We start from the raw sequence: 25,659 nt of genomic DNA, 5'->3' as shown, positions 1-25,659 counted from the left end.
TTGTATTGAGTATGTGTTTTCTGTATGTATTTTCTGTTTTATGTATTAATGTGTTGTGTGTTAATGGTTTGTATTTGTCATTTATTATGATGGAAAGACCCCAGGAAGAATAGCTGCTGCGTGGCAAAAGCTAATGGGGATCTAAATAAACTAAACTAAACTAAACATCTGCCGACACGGTTCATACATAATCTTTTTTTGCAAAGTGACGGTATTTAGGAATCTTTGCGATCAATTAATTGCAGTGTTTAATACCGCGATTAATTGTGAAAACAAGTAATTGTGACATCCCTACATGGAGGTGAAGTTTAAGTTTTTTTTTTTAGCCTGACCCCCGCCTACAGCTGCACCCTCGCTGACGGCTGCTGCTGCTGCTGCTGCTGCTGCTCGGTCTGAGTCTCAGTGGTGGAGCAGAATCAGCACGCTGAGCTCAGGACACGAATCATGGCAAACATGAAACTCTGCTGTTGAATGATGATGAGCTGGTTTAAACCGGTTTAGCTGGAACTCACTGTAGTGTAAATATTACTGTAACTATATTATAGTATTTATCTGGAATCTGACAGAGTTTATGTTCGAGGCCTCGGTGCCGTGGGAGGTGGGCATCACCATTATATAACTTAACGACACCTCTGCAGTAACTGTCATCCCCACCACCACCAGCAGACTGAAAGAGAGGGGGGGGGTCTGTTTATGAGGCGTTCACTGGCAGCTCTAACAAAAGGCAGCCCCTGATAAGATATTTGTCTCTCGTCTCCACAGATGACGGGCCGTACGGAAAAACCAAGGACATCTCCGGACCAGAGCCAACCATGTCCTCGAGGAGACACAGCATACCAGGTACACCTGTCTGACTGTCTTCAGCATCTGTACTACAACGCAGCTCTGTGTGTGTGTGTGTGAGTGTGTGCGCGCGCGTGCCTGTGCTTGTCTGTCTGTATAGTCTACTTGCCAACAATGAGTTCCCGGAAATGTTGAGTACCCTAAAGTTTTATGTTAGAAATATATAGTATGGGTCCCCAGTATTCAGAAACTGCCGGATGCTAACTTATATAAATTGGGCAATTAGCATAAATTAGCATAATTGCCTATATGGGCAATATTTCAACAAAATTGACTTGGCTGATCTGGGCAATATTGGAGTGGTTTTAGGGGTTATTGATGATGCTGAATCCATTTCTGACATTTTCAAAATTCAAAATGGCTGTCTAAACCGGAAGTGACCAGATTTGAAATCCATCAAAATCGACCCACTGGCGGTTAAAATCTGGTCAATTCCGGTTTAGACAGCCATTTTGAATTTTGAAAATGTCAGAAATGGATTCAGCATCATCAATAACCCCTAAAACCACTCCAATATTGCCCAGATCAGCCAAGTCAATTTTGTTGAAATATTGCCCATATAGGCAATTATGCTAATTTATGCTAATTATGTCTGTTATGCTAATTGCCCAATACATATAAGTTAGCATCCGGCAGTTTCTGAATACTGGGGATCCATACTATATATTTCTAACATAAAACTTTGGGGTACTCAACATTTCCGGGTTCACAATGGGGCCCTATGGGCTGGCAAGTAGACTAGTATGTGTTATTGGATGTGTCCTTGTCTTCTCTCTGTGTCTTTCACCCGTTCCCATCTGAGTTTCATTAAATGTTCGCACACACTCACTGATCGTACTCTTTCTGTCTTTGTACTATGTGTGTGTGTGTGTGTGTGTGTGGTAATACCCACCAGAGATAACTGTGGTGTGAAGCATCTCAGTGATCCTGAGTGTCTCCCAGAGAATTTACATAATCTATCTCACGCACTGCAAAAACTCAAAATCTTACCAAGAACATTTGTCTTATTTCTAGTCAAAACAAATCTCATTCTACTTAAAATAAGACCCATCACATAAAAAGTTGCTTTTTTTTGGACACTTTTTACTTCTTTCAAGCAGATTTTCACTAGAAATAATCTGATAATGGAGCAAGTTTTTCTTTCTTATTACAAGCACAAAAAACCTGCTCTCACTGGCAGATTTTTCTACTTATTTCAAGTGAAAATTTGTTTGAAACAAATGAAAATGATCTAAAAACAAGTTAATTTTTAGGTGATGAGTCTTATTTTAGGTGGAAAGAGATTAGTTTTGACTAGAAATTAGACATTTTGACAAGAAATAAGACAAATATTCTTGGAAAGATTTTGGGTTTTTGCAGTGCGGAAGCCTTTTCTCACCTGTGTGTGTATGTGTGTGCACACTGAGCTTCTACTGTACCTGATGTGACCTTCACTCCTGCTGCTGAAGTTGCTGCTGAAGCTGCCACTGCTTCAGTTGATGCTAAATGAAAACAACTGTTTGTTTCACCATAATATTCATAATAATGAACCTGAAGAAAGAAGAAAATCATCCAGACCAACAGCAGAATCACTGACTGAACAGCAGGAGGAGGGATCTCCTCAGCATCAGTCACTGAGCATCAGCTCAACCCTCTTAACTCACATCAGTTTGTGTCTCATTCATGTTCCCATGTCTGTGAGTTGGTAACACACAACCTCTGACCCTAACCTGCAGTATGAAGAGCTGTTGACCATCACTTCCAGCCTCTTTCACTTTTAGTTTTAATCTAGGACTAAGGACAGAGAACGCTAAACACATATTTCTCTGTGTGTCCGAGTGTGTGTGTGTGTGTTTGTTTGTGTATATGTGTGTGTGTGTGTGTGTGTGTGTGTGTGTGGGGGTGTGTTTCTGGTTAGAAGCTCTGCGGGGGGTGACCATGGTGGAGCTGGTGAAGAAAGAAGGCAGCACACTGGGCCTCACCATCTCAGGAGGAACCGACAAGGACGGGAAACCACGGGTATCAAACCTGCGTCCTGGAGGACTTGCAGCCAGGTGGGTAGAGCCAGACCCTACAAACAGGGTTTTATATATATATATATATATATATATATATATATATATATATACATATGCAGCTCTGAAAAAAATAAATAAAGAGACCACTCCAAAATGTTCTTAATAAATCAGCTTCTCTACATCGATTCCAGTGTCTGTTGAACTCCAACACAAGCACCTCACTCTACTGAGCTGATCACCTGAACCAAATCATATTTAATGAGGAAGAAAGATTATAAATAAATAAATAAAATCACTGCTGCGATTAAGAATTGGGATTATTCCACCAATTTTGATTTCTAAACTCTTCCTAATTTTAAAAAGTAGTGTTGTGTTGTTTTAAAATGAATATGAACTCGTTTTTTTTTGCATTATACAAGGTCTGAAAACACCAGAATCTTTTTGTTATTTTGATCTGTTGCCATTTTCTACAAATAAATGCTCTAAATGATTATTTTTTTATTTCCAATTTGGGCGAAATGTTGTCAGTAGGTTATAGAATGAAACAAAAGTGTGTTCATCTTACTCAAACACATAGCTATGAATAGTAAAACCAGAGGAACATTTCAAAGTGGTCTCTTCATTTTTTCCAGAGCTGTATATATACAGTATATATATATATATACTTTTCAAAGTGTTGATATAGTAGTTCATCTACGGTGGCCCTGAAGGTCAAGCACTGCAACACACATGTCGTGGTGTTGCTGGTGTGTTGAGCCCTCAGGGCCACCGTACCCAGACCTAAGTTCACTTTTATTTGTATAGCACAGTTAAAAAGACCTGTGACAGTCGTCCAAAGTGCTTCACAGAGCAGAGACAGAAACAAAGACAAATGCATGTGCAAGAAACAAGATGACATGCATACTATCACACATTCTCACACACAGATGTATGTACATATACATATACGGACATATGCGCATACATACACATACGCAAATGCAAATGTGCACAGCTACAGTAGTCATAGACAACAGTGCACATAGATATTTAAACAAAAACTAGCCAGGATCAGAAGTCCTTATGGATCCGAAGGCCAAGGAGAAAAGGTTCCATGGATCCCGCAGGTCTAACATGTAATAAATGCTCTAAATTCTTCTCCCTGTGCAGGAGCGACCAGCTTAACGTCGGTGACTACATCAAGTCGGTGAACGGCATCAATCTGACCAAACTGCGGCATGAAGAGATCATCAGCCTGCTGAAGAACGTGGGGGAGCGGGTCCTGCTGGAGGTGGAGTACGAGCTGCCCCCAACAGGTTGGTGTTGGCACTGTGGCTTTGGTGTTAGTAAAGTCAAAGGTCCAGTGGCGTCGAGTCGAGTCGTCTGGGTCGATAATTCTACTTCCAGCCGTGATGATAAACCCTCTGTCCCTCTTTCCGTCCCCCCCACCGACCCCCACCCCCACTCCTCAGCACCTGACAGCACCTCAGGGGTCATTTCAAAGACAATCGACATCTGTTTGCACAAAGAGGGGAGCAGCTTCGGTTTTGTCATGAGAGGTAAGAGAGAGAAAGGGTTTTTTTTGTTTGTTTGTTTGTTTGTTTTGCGGTTGATTTGTTGTTGATATTGTTTAGTTTTGTGTTGTCAATGTTGCTGTTGTTGATGATGTTGATGTTTTTGTGGTTTATGTTGTTGCTGTTGCTCCTCAGTGTTGGCCTTGTACATGTGCAAACATACACGTAATCTGTATGTACTGTCTAGAGCTAAACTTCAGCTCTGTTTACTACCTACTGCTGTAACATGTTATGTCAAAATGTCATAAGTAAAAGAATGTTATATCAAAATGTAAAAAAAAGCAAAAAGAAAAGAAAAGATTATGATAAAGATTTTATTCTGTGGGTAACGGGGGCGGGACTAGATCAGCTTTTGCTTCTCCCGCTTTCCCTTTCGGCCATGTGTATTGTATTATCTGAACTAAGATGAAGTGTGATGATGATGATTTAAATTGACATGCCCGAAATAAACAAATTGGTTGATTGATTGATTGATTGATTGATTGATAGACACAGCTGATCAGGATGTGAAGTTGTCTGATCCACTGTGGTTGTTCTTCTCCTCCTCCAGGTGGGGCACAAGAGGACTGGCACAGATCCCGCCCCCTAGTGGTCACCTATGTGAGGCCTGGAGGTCCAGCAGACAGGTGGCTCTGACACACACACACACACTTGTCACAGACTGTTACTATCTTGCCTCATTCCCGTCTCTTGAGCTCTGCTCTCATCTTTCTGTCCAAGGCCTTTCTACATCTTGCACTTAAAGCAGAAGTAAGCGATATTTTTGTGTTAATCTAAGTCTTAAATAGTTGTATCTTCCGACAGCAATCACTTCTATAGAGTGTTTGGACTGAAACACGGGTCTGTCAGTCACTCTGCTCTGCTCTGAGCCCAGGAGAAAACTTTCCTTGTATCCTACAAGTTTTATCCAATGAGGAGAGAGAACGGCATAAAGGGGCAGTCCTCTCTGTGTCTGCAGCCAAGGGATGCGCGTGAATGTGGTGACGTAGGGACGAGGACCAATAGATCCATGACGAGGGCGGGGGCTGCTAACTCCGTCGGCTGACAAGAACTTATGGTGCGTTCAGGGCAACTCGTAACTCGTGTTTTTCCGACCTGTGAAGTCGTACCAGTTCGATCTGGTACGAGTTCACGGGTCAGAAGTTACGAGTGGCCGTTATAGTGACTTTCACAGGTAAAACAGGTCGGAGAAACGCGAGTTACGGGTTGCCTGGAACGCTACAAAGTCGTAAGTCGTGACTTGAAGCTGTAATTTACGGTTTCAAAAGCCTGCCTGGAACGCAGCATTAGCCAAAACGACCGGATCGCTTACTTCTGCTTTAACATGCACACACCACCACACTCAGATGACATCACACACAGAGGGGGCGTGGCCTCAGAACGCCATGACTGACTTTGTGTTCACTGACACCCTTAGACCTGGCATTACTGTAACATGCCTTTTCAGTGATTGGATTGCAATCGTATAGTGCTTGACCACAACGTGAAAGTACAGGTGTCAATGGGATCTCGATGTGGACACTGGATATGCATATTAATGCCAGGTGTAAATGCTATCTGTTCATATTGTGCATCCAGATTACAGACACAATCTGAATACGCGACGCATGTAAATGCCAGGTGTAAACAGGATGATAGAGAACAGCTGTTTGCTGCTGTGTTAATGCTCAGAATTGATCAGTTATCATTTGTCAGTTGTTGTATCAGTGTTGAAGTGTTGTAGAAGCTGCGGTCACAGGTCCGCTGTTTGTGGTTTTATAAAGCTGGTCAAAGCATCGGTGTGAAAGGTTAAAGCTATGAGGTGATGATTCATCGCTCTGAAGCTGCAGCTGTCCTGGAGACTCGTAGTAAATAATCAATTAATACTTGTTCCTTTAAAGCTCACAGACGTTTCCACGCCTGAGAGCTTCGTCTCTGCTGCTGCTGCTGCTCAGACAGAAAGAGATCACAGAAATAAAGTCTCTGATCAGTCCAGCTTCAATCAGCTGACGTTACACTTTCTAACTGAGAGATGCTATTTTTAATCTCGTGGCTCTGACTCCATTTTCAGGCTGTTTCACTCTGATTCCGTGTCCTGGTTGGCCTGTGTGTTCACCTACAGATGATTCAGTGGAAATTAGGTTTTTATTGAAGCGACAGAGCAAGACAAGACCAGGATTAAATTCTATCTGACTTATTGAGTTATTTTGGCCCGAGGCCGATCCGACACCCCCCTAAAGAAAACCATCCTGAGAATGTGGGTCAGTGCAGAGAAGCCAATGAGATATTCATGCTGCTTTATTCCCATTCATCTGCCAATATGAGAAGAAGAGTTAATCCACAGCAGCACTCGGTCCCAGGAGCGCCACCATTTTTAGCTTCACCCACTGGGAATTAAATTTAAATCAAGAGAGACAGGGTGGGTGAGAGAGAAAGAGAGAGAGAGAGATCCTTTATTTTAAAAAACAGCCAAACGTAGAATTGTATCTTTAATCAGGAAATTGACTGTATATGAAACAGTGAATGCACCACAGCTCTAAACTTAACCTCTACACCTTTAATACACATGTGTAAATAACAAATATTTATACATAGCATATTTTAAATATTTATATTTGATCCTTTTCTTTGTGTTTCGATTTGTGTTGACATATATCAGATTCTGATCTTGATGTACGATACCTGTTACTTTTTCTCAATCGCTTTGGTGCTGTTCTCAGATCAGAATGAAAGTTCTCATACTGTAACTATTAGTTCATGTAGTCATTTGTCCACATCATAGTAGCAGTTTCTCCTTCCTCTGAACAAATTGCAAATGCTTTTTGGACATGTATCAGTTGCTCTCATACAATTCTCTGCTGTTTTAGAACCTTATCAGGTAGCACTTTATTTTAAGGGGTCCTTGTTCCTGTGTATCTACCTAATTAATTACAGTGTAATTACCTATGTAACCGTATGTAATAACATGTACTTACATTGTAAATACATAGTGTATTTTGGTGTACTTACAGGTCCTTGTTACACTTGTAATAAGAAATGCCAAAGTGGCCTCTCTCTTTGCACAAGCATTCTATTACAAGTGTAACAAGGACCTGTAAGTACACCAAAATACACTATGTATTTACAATGTAAGTACATGTTATTACATACGGTTACATAGGTAATTACACTGTAATTAATTAGGTAGATACACAGGAACAAGGACCCCTTAAAATAAAGTGTTACCCATTATCATTTGTTTATGTCATGTCAGTCAAAATGAACTATACTTTTGAACGCTGAATAATCTTTCCCTATAAAACTAAGAGTCCTCATTTCATTGCTTGAGTCATTACATACAAAATTGTTGAACTAGTTTTCAAAATCTGTCAAACTGTGATAACCTGGAGACTGGTGTCCACTGCTGGACAACACAGGAACTGCACATGAAATGCATCGAGTCGTCACTGGCATCAGATAATATGTGTAACAGCAGGTTAGCTAACATTAGCACATGTGTGTGTGTGTGTGTGTGTGTGTGTGTGTGTGTGTGTGTGTGTGTGTGTGTGTGTGTGTGTGTGTGTTCAGGGAGGGCACGCTGCGTCCTGGCGACCGCCTCCTCAGCGTGGACGGTGTCCCACTGCACAACGCCACCCACAACGACGCCCTCATCGTGTTGGCCCAGTGTGGACAGGAAGCCCTGTTCCAGATCGAATACGACGTCACCATCATGGGTGAGCAGCGACACACACACACACACACACACACACACACACACACACACACACACACACACACACACACGTTTCTTAAATGCCAGTGAAATAAGAAAACGGGTCATGGTGACGTGTTGACATTTTCTGCTGTCTCAGGCTGAGCGGCTCAGTTTAACTCTCCCAGAATGCATTTCATTTCATTTCATTTATATTCAGATCTCCATTAGCTTTGGCAAAGGCCATCGCTGTTCTTCCTGGAGTCGACCTTCACAGATGAACTGTCCGTTGCAATCGATAAATACAAAAACACATCATTCACACCATAAACACAATAACAACATCCATAACCACACCAACTCACACCGATCTACAGGACAAAACAAGACAAAACAACAATACATAAACAATACAAACAACATATACATATTACTGGACCTTATTCATTTCCACAGTGTAGCTATTAACCATAGTTGTGAAATAATCAGATGTTCAAAAACATACGTTCCTCATAATTACCTTAACTTACAGAAACAGTTCCCAATTCACAAGCAGACTGAAGATATTTCAAGTAAATCATCACAAACACTAATTGATTGTAATAGCTTCAGCTAGATAGAGGCTGTTTGACTAAATCTTTCAATAGCTCTTTAAATCTGTATTTGTTCTGTTCTTGGATAATATGTCCTGGCAGAGCATTCCATATCACCACGGCCCTAAACATTACCGTACTTTTCATCTTGTTTGTTTTCACTTTGGGTAAGGTGAATTTACCCTCCGTAGCATGATGTCTTGTTGTGTAACAATGTTCATCCGAACTGAAAGACAAACGTTTGTATAGAACCCTTGGCAATTTGGTCACAGACAGTCTTCTAATAACAGCTGCTACTGAGGCAGTAATCTGTTCTTAACATTCAACCATGCAAGACAGCAAATTGCAGATTTTATTTTTCCCTGAAGTTGGTCTGACAGGCACATTATTAATGTTGAGGCTGGAAGGTTAAAAGGTTGTCGTCCAAACAGACACAGTTGCCAACGCGTCCGGCCCACTTTTGGTAGAGATTGCCAAGTCGCCGGGGGCAACGCTTGGCATCACGCTGACATCAGCCAATCATCGCAACAAGCAAGTCATCGTCATCGACCGCGTGAAACCTGGCAGCGTGGTGGACAGGTACACACATTGACTCACACACACACACACACACACACACACACTGACGCAGACAGACACTGATTGACTTCCTCCTCCGTGTGGACCAGATGTGGAGCGTTGCATGCTGGGGATCACCTGCTGACCATCGACGGGACGTCCACAGAGCACTGCTCCGTCCTGGAGGCCACCCAGCTGATAGCCAGCACCACAGAGCTGGTCAAACTGGAAATACTCCCGTCCCATCAGACACGGCTCGCTGGGAAACAGCACGACACAGGTACAATACTGTGACAAGGGCTGTGTTCGAAATCTCCCCCTATCACGGATGTAGAGCACTTCGCCATTTTGTAGTGTTGTTCGAATTCTCCGCGATTAATTTCATCAGCTGTGTCCCAATTCAGGGGCTGCATCCTTCGGAGGGTGGATTTGAAGGCCAATTACGTCACAGCGCTGCGCGAAGGCTGTCCCAATTCGTCTAAATTTGAAGGCTCCTCCAAATGCAGCCTCCAAATGCGTCCTCCTTTCCCCTGCATTCGGAGGATGCATCGCTACTATCCTTCGCGGCCTCCCGTATCCCAAGATGCTTTGCTGCACCGTTGTTGTTATTAGCAACCTAGCCGTTAGCTATCGAACGGAGCAGCTCTGTGCTGTAGCCACGGTAACCCGGCTCTGCGGCCGGCTCGGAGGTGTGGCTGCCCGCTGCTGAGCTCTGCTCTGCTCTGGCTGCACAGGTGAGGAGCGGAGGCAAAGCATCTGAGTGTGACAACTTTTAATAAGCTATGAAAACACATTACTTGTGCTCTTTATTCTCTATTCACTTAATAGCCTGAAGCCTAAAGCCCCCCCCCCCCGGCTGCTGTTCAATGGTTTGTTTATTAGTATATTAATGATAACTGCCCTTGTATTGATTTTACTTCTAAAAAAAAAAAAAAAGTGAGGAGTGGAGGAGCGGTAGAGCCGTTGCAAGCGCCATTTTTAAATGTTTAACGTCCGGCCGTTGTTTACGTTCGGCCGTTGTTTACGTTCGGATCAGGAAATGCTCTGAAGGCTATACCGACCGTTGATGCAGCCGACGGAGGAGCCTCCGAAGCCGTTGCCTCCGGAGACCTCGTAGGCTGGGTCCTCCGAAGGCTGCAGCCCCTGAATTGGGACACAGCTATCTACTATGTAGTGGATGACAAACACCCACAATGCACCGCGAAATTGAGTGAACAAGCGATGTACACTACTTTCTACTCCCGTATCCCACAATGCAATGCGGACGTGTTTTGCCAGAGAAGAAGAGGAAGCTAATTAGCATGTTAGCTACGATTTATTTAGGCAGTTTACCAAAAAAACTCCTCAGACGTATTTGCCTTGGCTCCGTTTGCCCGAGGAGCAGGAGTTGGGCAGCAGCATCCCAACATTAACAGGCAGCATTAAATCAATCTAATAAAGAAACTGTAGTAGAATATGTAGTAAATACGATCTGACGAGCTAAGCTAATAGCCACAGAGCCGCTAACGGCTCACGGTCGGGACACACAACAGCAGTTTACCAAACCAAACTTCCGATATTTCAACAGTTTATTGTCCGAGTAACACAACCACACAGAATCACATCCTCAAATGTTCCCGCAAGAGTCTGGTTTTTATTATTTTATTTTTATGTGTCCGGTTTGTTTCATACGTCCATGGTTTGTTTACATGATTCTCGGCGCGTCTGCTTCCGTCACAGCAGTAGGCTAACATGCTAACACGCTAACACCTGGCGCATCAGCTGACGCAACCACGTCCAGAAAGTCACCGTCTAGTGTCCGAATTCTCCTCCCGTCGTTCCCTACATCGTGTACATGATGTAGTGGATAGGGAGGGAGTGAGTGAGTGGATGATTTCGAACACAGCCACAGAGTGTGTTTTCTGTGTTCTATGTGTTCTGTGTTTTGTTTTCTGTGTTTTGTTTTCTGTGTTTTGTGTGTTCTGTTCTATGTAAACTGGCGAGTTTAAGGGATTTGAGTTTTATTGTTGCAGCAGGAGATGAAACTGAGACGTTTAATTATCTGTGTAAACGAGTCTGAAGCTCATAAACAGAGTTAGTTTTTATGACTTTACATTTATTCTTATAACATTTTCTCATCATTGCCTTTATTACCATTACTATTATTCTGGCTATGATTGTTCTGGTTCTGTCAGGTGTGTCCGGCTCGTCTCGGAGGAGATGATGTAGCTGGTTTGTAGCCCGTTACATCCCCTCTTCCTCATCTTTCCTCCCTTTATCTCTCTCTTGTTTTCTTGTTCTTCTCCTCTTTTTCTTTCCCACCCTTCCATTTTGTTCTATTTTGGTTTGATGTGGCATTTTATGAAAGTCCTTGAAGTCACTCACTCACACACACACACACACACACATGCAGGAAAGGTCGCTATCTCATCTAATGTCTCCTTCATTTGTCTCCACAAAGCCAAATTCATTCTTTCTTCTTCTAATCATGAGTGTGTGTGTGTGTGTGTGTGTGTGTGTGTGTGTGTGTGTGTGTGTGTGTGTGTGTGTGTGTGTGTGTTGGAGAGGGGGTGTATTTGTGTGTGTCTGTGAGGAGCTGAACACAGCTCATTAGACCTTGCGGTCAGTTTGCCACAGCTTTATTAATAGACACCCTGATTAAAGGCTTTGCTGTGTGTGTGTGTGATTCAGTGAAGGTTCAGAAGTCGGACCACCCCCACGCCTGGGATCCCTGTGTAAACTACTGTCACCCTCCAAACTCCACTCTGTGCAACACAAGCTCCACCCTCAACAAGTCGTGGACCGCGTCCAACAACAACACCATCAACAACCTGGATTACTGCAAGTGTAGGCACACACACACACACACACACACACACACACACACACACACACACACTTCACCGACAGTTTCCCTCATCACTGATGTGATTTTACATTGAATGTAGGGGTGGGCGATATGGCAAAAATATCATGTCACGATTTTAAAAAAATAAAATAACAATCTCGATTTTATCACGATCTTAAATCGAAAATTGAGCCTTCCTGAACAGATTTTAATGGGCTCTCTGCACAGCTCCACTACTTCCTGAATTTAAGGCAGCTCCTTTATTTCCTGTCTCACATTATTGGACAACCTGATTAATCCAGGTGTGTCTGAGTTGTCACAATGGTCACACACACCTGGATAGAATGAGCCCCAGACGATCCTACGATCTCTGCACTTTGGCAGATCGTCTACACGCTCTAATCCTTCACCATCTAATATCGTCATATCGCCCACCCCTAATTGAATGAAAACTTTTTTGCTTCCTACGTGTTGTGGGTAAAAATGGACGCCCTCCTCTTCCTCCTCTGCTCTGTCTTTCAGCCCTGGTCTCTGCCAGTTTCTCTCCTGGCTCCACCACCACCTCTGGCCCCAGCAGCCAGAGCTCCAGCACGCTGCCCCGGCCTACGGTTCCCATGAGTCCACGCAACTCGCTGCTCAAACGGCGGCAGAGGAAGAAAGAGCACAAGAGTTCCTGTAAGGCCCAACCCCATTTCCCCCCTTGGCCCTACCACTTACCCCTACCCCTCCGTTTTGCGCGTTCACGTGTAGGGGTAGGGGTGTCCCAATTCCCGTTAGGACAGAGGGGTAGGGGGAAGTGGTAGGGCTACATACCCCTCCAAACTGAGATTTTTCAGAGGCACACTCCAAACGGAGGGGTATGAAAAGTTTCCCAGAATGCATCTTGCGGCAGCCGGCAGCAGTGGCTGTAAAACGAAAAGCTGTTTTATTTCTCACTGTAGCGCTGTTATTACGTCACTTTATTAAGTTTTAATATTTTTTCATGCAAGAAAGTAACTGTTTAGGTCCCAAATGTGCGGTTAGTTTATCCAGATGACGGCTGGTTAGAAGTTTGCTCCGACGTTTTTTCGGAGAAGTGAAGTTCCAGGAGGAAGCGGCTCCTCACAGAGGCAGCAGCCGGTCTGCAGCGCTGCTCCGCCGGCCAAACTACGTCCTCGTAACTTATCCGCAGGTTTTTAGAGGTTTACCACCGGCTGGTTAAATTCTTTTTAGCATTTAAATGTTGGTCTCATTGATGAAATCTGACAATTGTGGCAGTAGCATTAGTTTATTTGGATGAAAAGTGAAGCTTCATGTGTGTATCAGACAGAGGAGCAGGCAGCGCTGCCTTGGGGCTCTGTACGTACAGAAATAACCACATTTACATCAGTAAATAAATGTTTTACAATGAACCGATCAGTCTGCATTAAGTTTTATCTTATTTTATTAAGTTATATGGTACACGTCTATTTGATTTCTGGCAAAAGCTCGCCGCATCAGCTGACGTAAAAGCCAGTGAGACTACGTGATGACGTATGTGACTGTTGAAGGGGCGTCCCAATTCGTAGGGGTTGACTTTCTACCCCTATTCCCCTTGTAGCTCTGTTTCAAGGGGCGAGGGGCAAGGGGTAGGGGCACATCACAGGACCACTCTCACCTGGTGTGTGTGTGTGTGTGTGCGTGTGTGTGTGTGTGTGTGTGTGTGTGTGTGTGTGTGTGTGTGTGCGTGCGTGCGTCTGCTTAGTGTCGCTGGCATCCAGCTCCGTGGGTCCCGGGGGTCAGGTGGTTCACGTGGAGACCAGTGAGGTCGTGCTAACAGGCGACCCTCTCAACGGCTTCGGCGTCCAGCTGCAGGGAGGAATCTTCGCCACGGAAACTCTGTCAGCTCCGCCCCTCATCAGGTTCATCGAGCCAGACAGCTCTGCAGAGAGGTCAGCACACACACACACACACACACACACACACACATGCACTTTTCCACAAACTGCTCATGACGTGTTTGTGTTGTTGTCCAGAGGTCTGGGTGCAGGATGTGTGTGTGTTTGTGTGCCCTGAGGCCTCTGTCTCCTCTCCATTAACACACACACACACTAACAGCTCTAATTACCCAGATTCCCCTTCGCCCCAGGGCAGAGGAGTCGATCGATCAGCTGCTTCCTCTGCTCATCAGGCTATTAGCCCCCCCACCCAACACACATCCTATCACACACACGCCTTCATTATACCTGAGCAGTGAACACGACGTCATTAACCCAACCGATGAATGAAGTCAACTTCACTGTGACAGTGATGCGATGACTGACTATTCTAAAAGAGAGTAAGATGCCCGATCAGGAGCAGGAAATCCTCTGCAGAGTGTTTCCTGCTCTATGGCGGCGATGATGAGCAGCCACAGCGTCAGGGCCGTTGTATAGGGGAGAAAGGTGATGATAATTCTAGGGGCCCAGCGCCCAGTGGGGCCCATAAAAAACCCCAGTAGTCTAATCTTTGTATGACTGATTTATTCTGCGTAAGACCCTGACTAATACTCATAGTACACTGTAAAAACTCAACATCTTTCAAAGAATATTTGTCTTATTTCTTGTCAAAATGTCTAATTTCTAGTCAAAGCTAATCTCTTTCCACTTAAAATAAGACTCAAAACCTAAAAATTAACTTGTTTTTAGATCATTTTCACTTGTTTCAAACAAATTGTTACTTGAAATAAGGAGAAAAATCTGCCAGTGAAAGTAAGTTTTTTGTGCTTGTAATAAGGAAGAAAAACTTGTTCCACGATCAGATTTTTTTTCTACTTATTCCAAGTGAAAATCTGCTTGAAAGGAGTAAAAAGTGTTTAAAAACAAGCTGCTTTTAATATGATGAGTCTTATTTTAAGTATAATGAGATTTGTTTTGACTAGAAATTACATTTTGACTAGAAATAAGACAAATATTCTTGGTAAGATACTTGAGTTTTTGCAGTGTAATGCTGCTTTAGCATCAAAACAAAGAAGGCTAAATAAAAAATGATTATACATACATAGTCTAAGAAAAAAAACTGGAAAAGTTAGGGGGAGGGGCCCACTTTAGTATTCTTTAAGGGGGCCCAGAATTCCTAGCAACGGCCCTGCACAGCGTCATAAACCCTTAACTCAGACTTTAAGGGAAATCTAAACTTATGGTCTTTTGTGCAGCCTCAAAGCAGAAAAAGAGTACTATCACCTGACATCACCATGGTAACTGTTGTCGTAGGTGTGGCCTGCTTCAGGTCGGAGACCGCCTCCTGTCAATCAATGGCATCCCCACAGAGGACGGGACGCTGGAGGAAGCCAATCAGCTGCTCCGAGACGCAGCTCTGACCAACAAGGTCACACTGGAGATCGAGTTTGACGTCGCAGGTTTGTCTCTGTGATGGTGTAACCATGACAACAGCACCAACAGGTGTTAGACGCCTGTAAGGTGTTTAAATGTTCCCGGGTCAAGGGGTCAAAAATTGTTAGTGTCACCACAGAGATTAGGATGGAGTAATTACAGGCAACAGCCCCGCCGCCTACCAGCTCTCAGTCCCACGAGAGATACAGAAGCTGATGCTGATGAGTTCACTGTCGTTCAGTTTACAGAGAGATAGACATTTATATTACGTAAAGCTCCATACAGTCTAAAGGAAGATGTTTTTATTAAAGCTGCATACAGTCTAAAGGAAGATGTTTATAATAAAGCTGCATACAGTCTAAAGGAAGATGTTTATATTAAAGCTGCATACAGTCTAAAGGAAGATGTTTATATTAAAGCTGCATACAGTCTAAAGGTACAGTAGATGTTTATAATAAAGCTGCATACAGTCTAAAGGTACAGTAGATGTTTATATTAAAGCTGCATACAGTCTAAAGGAAGATGTTTATATTAAAGCTGCATACAGTCTAAAGGAAGATGTTTATATTAAAGCTGCATACAGTCTAAAGGAAGATGTTTATATTAAAGCTCAGCACTTTGTGTGTGTGTGTGTAACAGAGTCAGTGGTGCCCAGCAGCGGCACCTTCCACGTCAAGCTACCCAAGAAGAGAGGAGTGGAGCTGGGCCTAACCATCAGTGGTAGCAACAAAAACACACACAAACTTACACGCACGCACACACACACAGACACGCACAGACACACACACACACACACACACACACACAGTTTATCTCTCGTCTCTCACCATTCACCACCAACGTCCCCTGTGTGAAGCAGCTCAGGTCAGTGGCCTCTGACTCTGAGCTTCAACCTGCAGCAGATAAGCAGGAAGACCAGAGTGACAGTCGACTATGTTGTTTATAGCACCGCGGTGGATGTGACATTATTACATCTTTATTATTTATTTATATTAAACCTTTATTTTTAGCTAACCACCTCTGTATGTAGGTTACAGCTGCAGTGTGTAGTCAGAGGGGGGAGCGATGGCACCATCGTGTGGTCACCAAACAAACACAACATGAGGTCACCAGCTTCTGCTTCACCCGCAGCTGTAACGTCGTCAGAAACAGAGAGCTGAGGTTTCTGCCTCTGGCCTGGGATCAGTGCAACATGAAACATGATTATTAGTTATTGGTGACATCATGTTACTTCACTATAAACTGTGTTTCATTTTATTCACATATTAATTTCCAGACAATTCACAAACACACAAACATATTCACATTTAACATCTCAAGTCAAGTGAGTCATATGCAGCTATTATTATTATTATTATTATTATTATTATTATTATTATTATTATTATCATGCTGTAATTATATGAATGAATAAAAACCTGTTGTTGCTGCTGCTTTTTGTGATGTCATCTACCTCCGCAGCCAGTAAGAAGTCAGGAGAGCCTCTCATCATCTCTGACATCAAGAAGGGCAGTATGGCACACAGGTACCTCACCTGAATCTCTGTGTGCTTCTCAGGTGCTTCTTTGCTGTTAACATGATGTTGTAGATCAGGTGATTAGAGACCCTGATGTGATCATAATCGTTCCCTCAGGGTCCAGATAGGGGTGGGCGATATGGCAAAAATATCACATCACGATTTTTTTTTAAATGAAGTCACGATTTCGATTTCATCACGATCTTAAATCGAAAAACGAAAAACAGACAATTTAGGCCAAAGAACCTTTCTGAACAGATTTTAATCTAAATAGTTGCAGTTTTGCCAACATGTGCAAACAACGTAAACATAGTAAAAGGTAAACAACAACACTCTGATAAAGTGCACTCTTGCAACATAAAAGGTAGCTTTCAATAAACATGAAAGTAAAATATCAATGAAGACATTACTGTTTGTTTTATTCAACACAGTCATTTTTTTTTTTTTTTAAGTATATTTTTTGGGCTTTTATGCCTTTATAGATAGTACAGTTGAGACAGACAGAGAGGGGGCATGACATGCAGCAAATGGCGCCCGACGCGGGACTCGAACCGGGGCCGACCGCAGTGAGGACTGTGCCTCTATACATGGGGCGCCCGCTCTAACCACTACGCCACGCGACGCCCCATTCAACACAGTCATTTTAACAGGATTTTAAGTATCAAAACACTAAATAGCTGATTGAAAAGGGTCAAATAAAAATACAAACTAAAGTAACTGTTGTTATCTCTTTTAGCAAACTCTGCAAATGTCCTTTGTTTGCGCTTTGCAGCATAGAACTGCAATTTATAGAATGAGCCCCAGACGATCCTACGATCTCTGCACTTTGGCAGATCGTCTACGCTCTAATCCTTCACCATCTAATATCGACATATCGCCCACCCCTACGTCCAGAGTCAGAGGAGTCTTCAGTCCTCACCTAAAAAACACCTCACAGCCTCCTCAATGTGTCTGTAAATCAGCTTCAGTCTGGCACTGTTGTAGAAATAAACCTGACTCCATCCCCCCACCCCCACCCCCGACCCCCACTGCCCCGCCCCTCAGAACAGGTACGTTGGAGCCTGGCGATAAGCTCTTGGCCATCGACAACATCAGGCTGGAGAACTGCTCTAAAGACGACGCTGAGCAGATCCTGCAGCAGTGCGAGGAGCTCGTCAAGCTCAAGATCCGCAAGGACGAGGATAACTCAGGTAGCCTACTGTCTGTTGATCAGTCAACATGTCTGTCAATCAAACTGTCCACCAGACTTTCCATCAATCAATATGTCAGTCATGCTGTCCCTCAATCAGTCCGTTCATCAATGAATCTGTCCATTAAAGCAGAAGTAAGCGATCCGGTCGTTTTGGCTAATGCTGCGTTCCAGGCAGGCTTTAGAAACCGTAAATTACAGCTTCAAGTCACAACTTACGACTTTGTAGCGTTCCAGGCAACACACTCGTGTTTCTCCGACCTGTTTTACCTGTGAAAGTCACTATAACGGCCACTCGTAACTTCTGACCCGTGAACTCGTACCAGATCGAACTGGTACGACTTCACAGGTCGGAAAAACACGAGTTACGAGTTGCCTTGAACGCACCATAACGTCTTGTCGGCCGACGGAGTTAGCACCCCCCGCCCTCGTCATGGATCTATTGGTCCTCGTCCCTACGTCACCACATTCGGGCGCATCCCTTGGCTGCACACACAGAGAGGACTGCCCCTTTATGCCGTTCTCTCTCCTCATTGGATAAAACTTGTAGGATACAAGGAAAGTTTTCTCCTGGGCTCAGAGCAGAGCAGAGTGACTGACAGACCCGTGTTTCAGACCAAACACTCTATAGAAGTGATTGCTGTCGGAAGATACAACTATTTAAGACTTAGATTAACACAAAAATATCGCTTACTTCTGCTTTAATCAGTCCATCAGTAAATGTGTCCATCTATCATCAATCTATCAATCTGTCAATCAATCAATCAATCAATCAATCAACCTGTGAATCAGTCCATCAATCAGACTGTACTTGTATAGATTTACACAGACACAGTTATAATAACAGGAACAAAGATGATGTAATGAAATGATAAAAGAGAAGAGAAGTTTCAGAAAGAGTGATCAAAAATGAATAAATAAAACGTTTTAGATGGAAAATAATCAGCGAATAACAGAAGATGTCAAATATTTTAAAAAAAATAGAGTGTCAGTGGAAGTTCCCTAATCAGTAGAAATGATGATGTGAACATGTGTATTGGCTGAATTGAGGTGAGGCTACAGTGACAGTTTGCATCCACCAGGTGGAGCTGCTGACCACAACAACAGCTGTAGACTCTGGCGCTGAGGCCTCAAGACTGAAGCGTTGAAGAACAGAAACAACAACAACAGTCAGAGAAAATGATCACGGAGGAGAATCAGACGTTAAACACTGCAGCCAGTCGTACTTAACTCATTAAGTTCTCCCTAAGTCATTTATTTCCCCCTTAGCTGAGGTAGTGACTTGAGGCTACTTCACAGAATCTCTTCATTTTTTTATTTATTTTTTTTTAGCAGTGAAAGAGATTTTAAAGCAGATTAGCTTCCCTTAGGTCTCGTGATTGGCTGACCTCAAGTGACCTTTGGCCTCTGAGGGTCAGATAAGGAGAAACCTTCAAGACTTAGATTAATTAATTTCTATTTTTCTATGTGTGTAAAGCACTTTGTGTTGCATTTCCATGTATGAAAGGTGCTCTATAAATAAAGATTGATTGATTGATTGATTGATTGATAACCCTTTACAGAAACCTTAACTCACACAGAGCAGCATGCTAATGGTACTTGATGACAGGGCAATCTTCTACTTGGTTACCATGGAAACTGTGTTGTCTTGGAGGGAGGTTTAACATATCTGTGGGATGTGTGTGTGTGTGTGTGTGTGTGTGTGTGTGTGTGTGTGTGTGTGTGTGTGTGTGTGTGTGTGTGTGTGTGTGTGTGTGGACCAGATGAGCAGGAGACCTCAGGCAGCATCATCTACACGGTGGAGCTGAAGAGGTACGGTGGCCCACTGGGCATCACCATCTCAGGCACCGAGGAGCCGTTTGACCCCATCACCATCTCTGGACTCACCAAGAGAGGCCTGGCTGAGAGGTACACACACACACACACACACACACACACACACACACACACACACACACTCACACACACACACTCACCTCTGTCCTCAGTGTGTTCAGTGTCTCAGTTGGTGCCGGTATCAAGAGCTCAGTGATGTGCGAGGTTGAGCTCCTGAGGATAATTTACACCTTCACCTGGCGCCGACACAAACACGCTGTCACATCAACCTGCTTACATAGGGGTGGGCGATATGGGAAAAATATCATATCACGATTTTTTAAAAATAAAGTCACGATTTTGATTCTATCACGATCTTAAATCGAAAAAAAAAAAACAGACAGTTTAGGCCAAAGAACCTTTCTGAGCAGATTTTAATCTAAATAGTTGCAGTTTTGCCAACATTTGTAAATAACGTAAACATACTAAAAGATAAACAACAACACTAAAGTAAAGTGCACTCTTGCAACATAAAAGGTAGCTTTCAATAAACATGAAAGTAAAATATCAGTGAAGACATTACTGCTTTATTCAAGACAGTCATTTTAACAGGATTTAAGTATATCAAAACACTAAATAGCTTATTGAAAAGGGTCAAATAAAAATGCAAACTAAAGTAACTGTTGTTATCTCTTTTAGCAAACTTTGCAAAGGACCTTTTTTGCACTTTTTCAATTGGGGAAAAGCCATAGACTGTAAAAAAGCTGAACCAATTCCATATAGGCTAGTGTTTCCCACAGGATCGCGGTAATTTGAACACTGTACAATTAGCGCGATATACTACTGTAGCACATTTTATACGCATTTGCATACGTGCGGTGCGCCCGCACGCGAGAGAGGCGGCAGGTAGAGGGGCTGACTGGCAGAGATGAGAGATGGTGAAACGCTGTTTTAAAGAGAAAAAAAAGCGACTAACTCCTCCGTTGGAGCCATGGTTCTGCATGCGGCTACCGCTCGTTCTTAAAATAGATCCATGCTACCACTACACACATAAACAAGGAGGCGGGTAAGAAAGTGCGTCACTGCCCGTAATTCGCTATGATTGGTCGGTCAGGTTGACAACGTAATATGTCTGGTGCGTCGGTGCATCAGCATAGAACTGCAGTTTATAGAATGTGCCCCTGACGATCCTACGATCTCTGCACTTTGGCAGATCGTCTACACGCTCTAATCCTTCACCATCTAATATCGTCATATCGCCCAGCCCTATGCTTACACCATATCATGTGTTTTTATTATTATACAAATATGAAATAATAATAATAAACATCCATCATTTCATCTGCACTGACTCGTTCTTCTGACCCCCAGTGGACGTTGTCCACTATTGTCTACCTGTCCCAGCAGGAGGGGGCGGGGTCTGTCCAACATCGTGCTCATTGGTCAGTTTGCTGTTGGGTTAGGGTTTTAGGGTTTTATGCCTCTTGAACACACATTGGGGTGTCTTACTACGTCACTTTATTGACACCGAACCGACTGATGTTTTGACCCTTGAACCCCACCTCTATCAAGAGCATCCTACTCCCCTTTTCTGAGGCAGTGATCATGGATCATCATCTCATCTGCTGCAGATCAGAAGCCAGGTAGGTGAGGCAGCGTGAGTCACATGACCGGAGGTTAAAGCATGATGAGGCGGTGAGTCGACAGGCGGCCAGGACATGATGGTTTCACTGAGTCGTAATGAGCTCAGCTTCCAGTCAGCGCTGATTTCACAATAAAATGTCAGCGCTTATCAGCGGCTCACGTGTTATTTCACAAAATACACACACACACACACACACACACACTGAGAGTCGGCTTACAGCTTACTGCCACGCACACACAGACATTCATACATGCGCGCACAAACACACACTGTGACCTCATTTCTTGCAGTTTGTGATGTAATTGTTCTATTTCCTGTTGTCGACCTGGCGGCTAAAAGCTCCATAAATAGACTGAGAGCAGCTTCACGGATCAGATCAACATCACGTCTCTGAGTGATTTTATTTTGTTAAGTCAGTGGACGGCGCATATGAGACCCGGCCGCGCTCTGAACACGCTCTGAACACGCGTGTGTGCGTATGCTAATTGACAACAGCAGATGCAAATGTAACAGTTTGATTTAAACGCTGCACCTGATGATGTCATTCATCAAGTTAAGATCTGATCCGAGAGCAGCCGATTAAATAATTGCAAAATAATACATAACACAGTTCACAAAACTGACTGAAACACTCATCAGCCAATCATCAACTTGCAGACATGAAGCTGCAGTTCCCCCGCCGACCACTAGAGGGAGCCAGTCCCCATTGACTTTACAGCAGAAAGAAAATAAACATGCTTACAGTCTGGTAGAGAAACAGTTTTAGATTAGGGAGCAGAGTCAGACATTGCCAAGGTGACGACAGTGGAGCAGCTCACTCTTCAGATTTAGTTTAGTTTATTAATACAGGACAGTGTACAATACCATTAATCACTTTTAGAACAGAGAGGAGATGGTTGTACCAGATTTAGCCACTGGGGCTAATTTCCATCTGTAGTCCCAGCATAGAACTCATAATACAAATCACAATAAAATACAGATCGCAGAAAAATACATAATTGTTGTCAGTCATTGTTAAATTTTTTTTAAATTAATTGTTTCGTGTTATTTTGTGTTTTTTCACATTAAACTGTAAAATAAGGTGGAGGCTTAAAAATAAGCCCCTTGTGGCTTTTTGCCTCTCGCTGCACTGTCCTACTGTTACCTACCATGTTTTATGTTGTATTCTTTTAACTTTGTGCAAAAATAAAAATTCAAAATTCAAATTCAGATCACAGATCTGTGTGTGCCATTACAAGGACAATGTGACGTCCATCTTTATTTACAATAACCTGACATCCAGCATTACTCTGTGTGTGTGTGTGTGTGGTCGGGGTGTCCATCCGTCCGTCCAGGACAGGGGCGATCCATGTGGGGGACCGCATCCTGGCGATCAACAGCGTCAGTCTGAAGGGGAAGCCGCTGAGCGAGGCGATCCACCTGCTGCAGATGGCTGGAGAGACGGTGACTCTGAAGATCAAGAAGCAGTTGGACAGTGAGTTTGAGGACGGACGCATGCAGACCTAGTAGTAGTAGTAGTAGTAGTACCTGTCCCGTGTCTCTGCTAGTAGATGTAGTGTCCTGTGATGTCATAAGTTTGCTGTCTCAACATGTCACTGTTTCTGCTTGTGAAGTAGAGGAGCGTGAAGTAGAGGAAGGAGCTAGTGAGGTGGTGTGAGAACAACAACCTCATACTCAACATCTCAAAAACTAAGGAGCTGGTTGTTGATTTTAGAAAGAAGGCCACCCCCCCCCCCTCCTCCCTCTCTCCATCAACGGAGAAGAGGTGGAGAGGGTCACCTCCTTTCAGTTCCTCGGGACCACCATCCATCAATCCCTTTCATGGGAGCTCAACACCAGTCTCATAATTAAAGGTTGAATATGTAGAATATTTATTAAAAGCTATATTTTTTCAAAAATAATACATCCAGGGGGCGTTTAGAGGGGTACAGAATGAAAGTATTGCTTTTCCATCAAATTTTTTTTTTGTCTTAATTATTATTGTTAATTTTTTTGACGGGCTCGACAGTGACTTTCTGTCAACGTTCTGTTTACATTCGTACCTGCCTGTAGCCGACATGTGGCTCAGTTCTCCGCTGTTTTCCTGCCTCCTCCCGGTCGTACGCGTTTGTTTCCAACCAAGCCTTTTTAATAATCAATCGGTGGATCAATGGATTATCATATACATGTTAGGATGGGTGTATTTGTGTAGTATTATCTGTCATAAACACGTTTATCGTCGCTGACTCTCGGTGCCACGGAGCTCCTTTTTTTTTTTTTTTCAACTTGACGAGAGCAGTGACAGCGGAGGCTCTGAGGCTCTGAGCAGCAGCGGTGTGGAAGCAGAGAGCCTCCACTCTCCCTGTAACAAGCTACAAGTCATTTATTGTGCTGTTAATGACGGTAAAAATGAAACATAAGGTAAATATCCTGCATAGTTCTCCTCTGCTGTCCTCTGATCAGAGCGGAGTCCCTAGCAACGGCCCGTTTTACCTAGCAACGGTCTGGCAATCGACTGCTGGAATTCTTTTTCTGTTGTTGTTCTGGTAATCTTACATATTCAACCTTTAACAAGTGCCACCAGCGACTCTATTTCCTGCGGCAGCTCAAGAAATTTAGGGTTAGTCGACCAGCTATGACCCACTTCTATAGGTCCACCATTGAAAGCATACTCACCTTCTCCATGCTGGTCTGGTACGGTCACACAACCGCACAGGATAAAACCCGGCTAGAGAGGGTAGGTACTGTAGTGCGCCGAGCTTCCAAGACCATCGGTTGCAGTAGACTCCCCTCACTTACATCACTTTACTCAACTAGACTCATCAGAAAGGCCAATAAAACTATAGCAGACCACTCTCACCCAGCACACTACCTCTTTAATCTCCTCCCATCAGGCAGGAGATACACAAGTATTAAATGTAGAACATCTCGTTTTAGAGACAGCACCTACCTCCAAGCCATCATACATCTGAATTTGCACTGATCACTTGCACTTTCTCCTCGCACCGGCACTTATGCTGAATGTGACACTGCTGGGTGTCGTCCTCCCCGTACATGCACTGTACGATATTGTATGTATTATTTATTGTGGTGTATGTGGTGGGAGTACTGTATTGTTTTTCTGTGAGAGCAAAAACCAAGACACATTCCTATCAACTTGATTTTACTTGTTGACATGGCGATAATAAACTCTTTGAATCTTCACGTCTCCAAGACTTGGAGGACAGGAAGGCAGCGGAGATCGAAGACACGACGGAGAACGAGCTCAGCGACGGCGAGGAGGACGACCTGACCGACAGCCAGCAGACCAACAAGCTGTCCGAGCTCTACTCCACCACCATCCCCAGCGTGGACTCGGCCATGGAGTCGTGGGACGGCTCGGGAATGGACGCCGGCTACGGCAGCCAGGGTAAGCTATGAGTGAACAAAGGTCGGCGTGGAGTGGACTCACCTCATGGCTTCAGTCACTTCCTGTTCATGATGTGCCTGTGTGACATCACCCCTCACATATTCTGTATTCAGAATACGAACTATTGCCTTCAGGGAGACGGTACAGAGCAAGCCGATGCAAAAGTAACCGATACAAACTCAGCTTCCTCCCTACATCCATTTCCCTTCTAAACAAACCCGCTAAATTTTAATTGGGTTGTTATCCCTACTTTTCATTCTTTTTCTTGAGACTGTGCTTCTTTTTATTTATTTTTTATTATATATTGTTTTTTAAAATCTTTTTAATGCTCCTGATACTCCTGCACTTTATTTGAGTTTTTAATAGTTCTCATCAGTACTTTTTATCTACCATATTTATATGTATTTGTGTGAATGGGAGAGTTGTGTGTATGTGAGAACTGTGCGAAGAATGTCAAATGTACTTGGTTTTTTATCTGTTTTGTGTACTTATGTAATGCAGTTACTTGCGGCACATGACTGTCCATGACAAATTTCCCTGCAGGGACAATAAAGTTGTATTGATATTGATTGATAGCCGTGTCACAGTTCAGGGGCCGCAGCCTCTGCAAGACTGAGCCGACGAATCATTGGCTCTAATAGCTGTTGGTGACAATAAAGAATTACACAAAGATTTTTACTGTTGATCACCTTGTTCCCTCAGTTACCCAGACATGTGTAACACAGATTATGTTGCC

General features: G+C 43.5%; 1 protein-coding gene across 3 annotated transcripts in view; it reads left to right on the top strand.

Moving 5' to 3' along the window:
• Window positions 1-25,659, top strand: part of LOC146987478 (glutamate receptor-interacting protein 2-like) — a 187,957-nt gene that overhangs the window by 155,613 nt on the left and 6,685 nt on the right. For 2 of the 3 annotated variants that reach the window (XM_085776701.1, XM_085776702.1), the window contains exons 2-19: window positions 763-840; window positions 2,741-2,876; window positions 3,990-4,135; window positions 4,292-4,378; window positions 4,944-5,019; window positions 7,940-8,085; window positions 9,088-9,235; window positions 9,325-9,494; window positions 11,885-12,040; window positions 12,564-12,716; window positions 13,765-13,951; window positions 15,251-15,396; window positions 16,010-16,090; window positions 16,832-16,895; window positions 17,931-18,076; window positions 19,839-19,983; window positions 22,870-23,009; window positions 24,729-24,923. In XM_085776701.1, the coding sequence (XP_085632827.1) occupies window positions 763-840; window positions 2,741-2,876; window positions 3,990-4,135; window positions 4,292-4,378; window positions 4,944-5,019; window positions 7,940-8,085; window positions 9,088-9,235; window positions 9,325-9,494; window positions 11,885-12,040; window positions 12,564-12,716; window positions 13,765-13,951; window positions 15,251-15,396; window positions 16,010-16,090; window positions 16,832-16,895; window positions 17,931-18,076; window positions 19,839-19,983; window positions 22,870-23,009; window positions 24,729-24,923 (2,400 nt within the window). The remainder of the gene's footprint in view (window positions 1-762; window positions 841-2,740; window positions 2,877-3,989; window positions 4,136-4,291; window positions 4,379-4,943; window positions 5,020-7,939; window positions 8,086-9,087; window positions 9,236-9,324; window positions 9,495-11,884; window positions 12,041-12,563; window positions 12,717-13,764; window positions 13,952-15,250; window positions 15,397-16,009; window positions 16,091-16,831; window positions 16,896-17,930; window positions 18,077-19,838; window positions 19,984-22,869; window positions 23,010-24,728; window positions 24,924-25,659) is intronic. The other variant, XM_085776703.1, reaches the window with a different exon arrangement.

The sequence above is a fragment of the Trachurus japonicus genome, chromosome 5 (genome assembly GCF_045865225.1).
Source record: "Trachurus japonicus isolate A0001 chromosome 5, Traja_1.0".
NCBI lineage: Eukaryota > Metazoa > Chordata > Actinopteri > Carangiformes > Carangidae > Trachurus > Trachurus japonicus.
Note: the sequence above shows the minus strand (reverse complement) of the source record. Positions and strands in the feature narration are given on the sequence as shown.